General features: G+C 67.9%; 1 protein-coding gene across 2 annotated transcripts in view; it reads left to right on the top strand.

Annotated features, from left to right (window-relative positions):
• Nucleotides 1-1,337, top strand: part of LOC110391393 (signal transducer and transcription activator 6-like) — a 9,886-nt gene extending 8,549 nt beyond the window's left edge. For both annotated transcript variants that reach the window (XM_021383235.1, XM_021383234.1), the window contains 2 exons: nt 301-436; nt 704-1,337. In XM_021383235.1, coding sequence (XP_021238910.1) covers nt 301-436; nt 704-787 — 220 coding nt within the window. In that variant the 3' untranslated portion in view covers nt 788-1,337. The remainder of the gene's footprint in view (nt 1-300; nt 437-703) is intronic.
• Nucleotides 1,338-1,343: the final 6 nt, after the last annotated feature.

Raw genomic sequence — 1,343 nt, 5'->3', positions numbered from 1 at the left:
CAACGCCATGGGGTCGGTTGGGGGCGGGTGCTTGGATGGAGGTGGATGCGCTGGGTGGGAGTGGAGGGAGTTCCGTCCCCGGGCAGGGCGTGCAGCTGCACGGCGAGGGGGGTGCACACATGGGAAGGCTTTGGGGCGGGGGGGGTCCTCTTGGTGTGACCCCGCTCAGAGCGCGTTGCCTGGGCTCGCCGCTGTAATGCAGTCAGTTCCCAGCACCGGGTGGCAGAAATGCCGTGTCCCCTTCATCCCCGTGGGGCTGTGGGGGTCGCCCCGTGCCCACTCGAGCCCTCTGCCCCACAGGGAGTTCATCCACGGCCCCGACGCCTTCTGCTCCAGCGTGGCACAGGGGCTGCTCTCGGCGATGCTGGAGAGGCTGCGCAGCGCCGGCGGTGACGGGCAGCAGTGCCACATCCTGCAGCAAATCAGCAGCATTGAGGTGCGGGGCTCCCCTCACCCCCTCACCCCCCTAACCTCGTGCTCCCGTCCCACAGACCCCCACAGCCACATCCCCGCTGCCCCACGGGTGCCCCCCACGCCGGCAGCTGGCCGCCCCACACCGCCCCACGCCACACATTCCCCATTTTCTGCCGGGCTCTGGGTCTCCCCTTCCTCTCTCCGTGTGCGCAGCGCTTCTCCTCGTCCTCCTCCTGGGTGCTGAGCTCTGTGCGTCGCTCTCTGTCTCTCTCTCCCCCTCTGACTGCAGATCAGCCCCTGCGCTCTGTTGCTGCCGCGAAGCTCTGTGTGCGGGGGCTGCCCTCCGCTCCCCCCCCCTCCCCGCCCCGGCTGAAAGCTCCTCCTTTTGGTAACAGACACTTTCCACGTACGTTGGGGACGGGGGTCACCTTTCCTCGCAGCTTTTGGGGAGCGGGCAGCCTTGGGGCGCTGCTGCTTGCTTTTGGAAACGCGCAGATGTCGCAGCTTTGCCCTTCTGATGGACAGCCCCACCTCCCGGCGCTCCCCCGCATCTCTTGGGGATCAACCCCGGGATTTCCTCCCCTAAACCCCGGGGCTTGTGGGGCTGGGATGGGCCCGGGGCCGCCCGCGCTGCACGAGCGGCGTTTGCGCTCCCGAATGCAGCTGATGTGGGATGTGCACCAAGGTCGGGGGAGCGGAGCCAACGGGGAAATTCCTCCCCGGGTTCGGTGGAAGGCGCTGATTCACCGGGACAGGGGCGGATGGGAAGGTCCTCCACAGCTGCAGCGCCGGCGCCTCCGGGGGGTGACGCTGCCGAAGCGGGGCTGTGGGATTCGGGGTCGGTTTTGCTGCCGTCGGGAATCACTTCGCGTTTGCTGTGCGCGTTTTGTAGGGTTCTGAAGTTCCGTCTGCCCCGTGTGTCGGGTCGC

Source organism: Numida meleagris, unplaced genomic scaffold (genome assembly GCF_002078875.1).
Source record: "Numida meleagris isolate 19003 breed g44 Domestic line unplaced genomic scaffold, NumMel1.0 unplaced_Scaffold358, whole genome shotgun sequence".
Lineage (NCBI taxonomy): Eukaryota > Metazoa > Chordata > Aves > Galliformes > Numididae > Numida > Numida meleagris.
The sequence above is the reverse complement of the archived record's forward strand: the minus strand, read 5'-3'. Positions and strand labels throughout refer to the sequence as shown.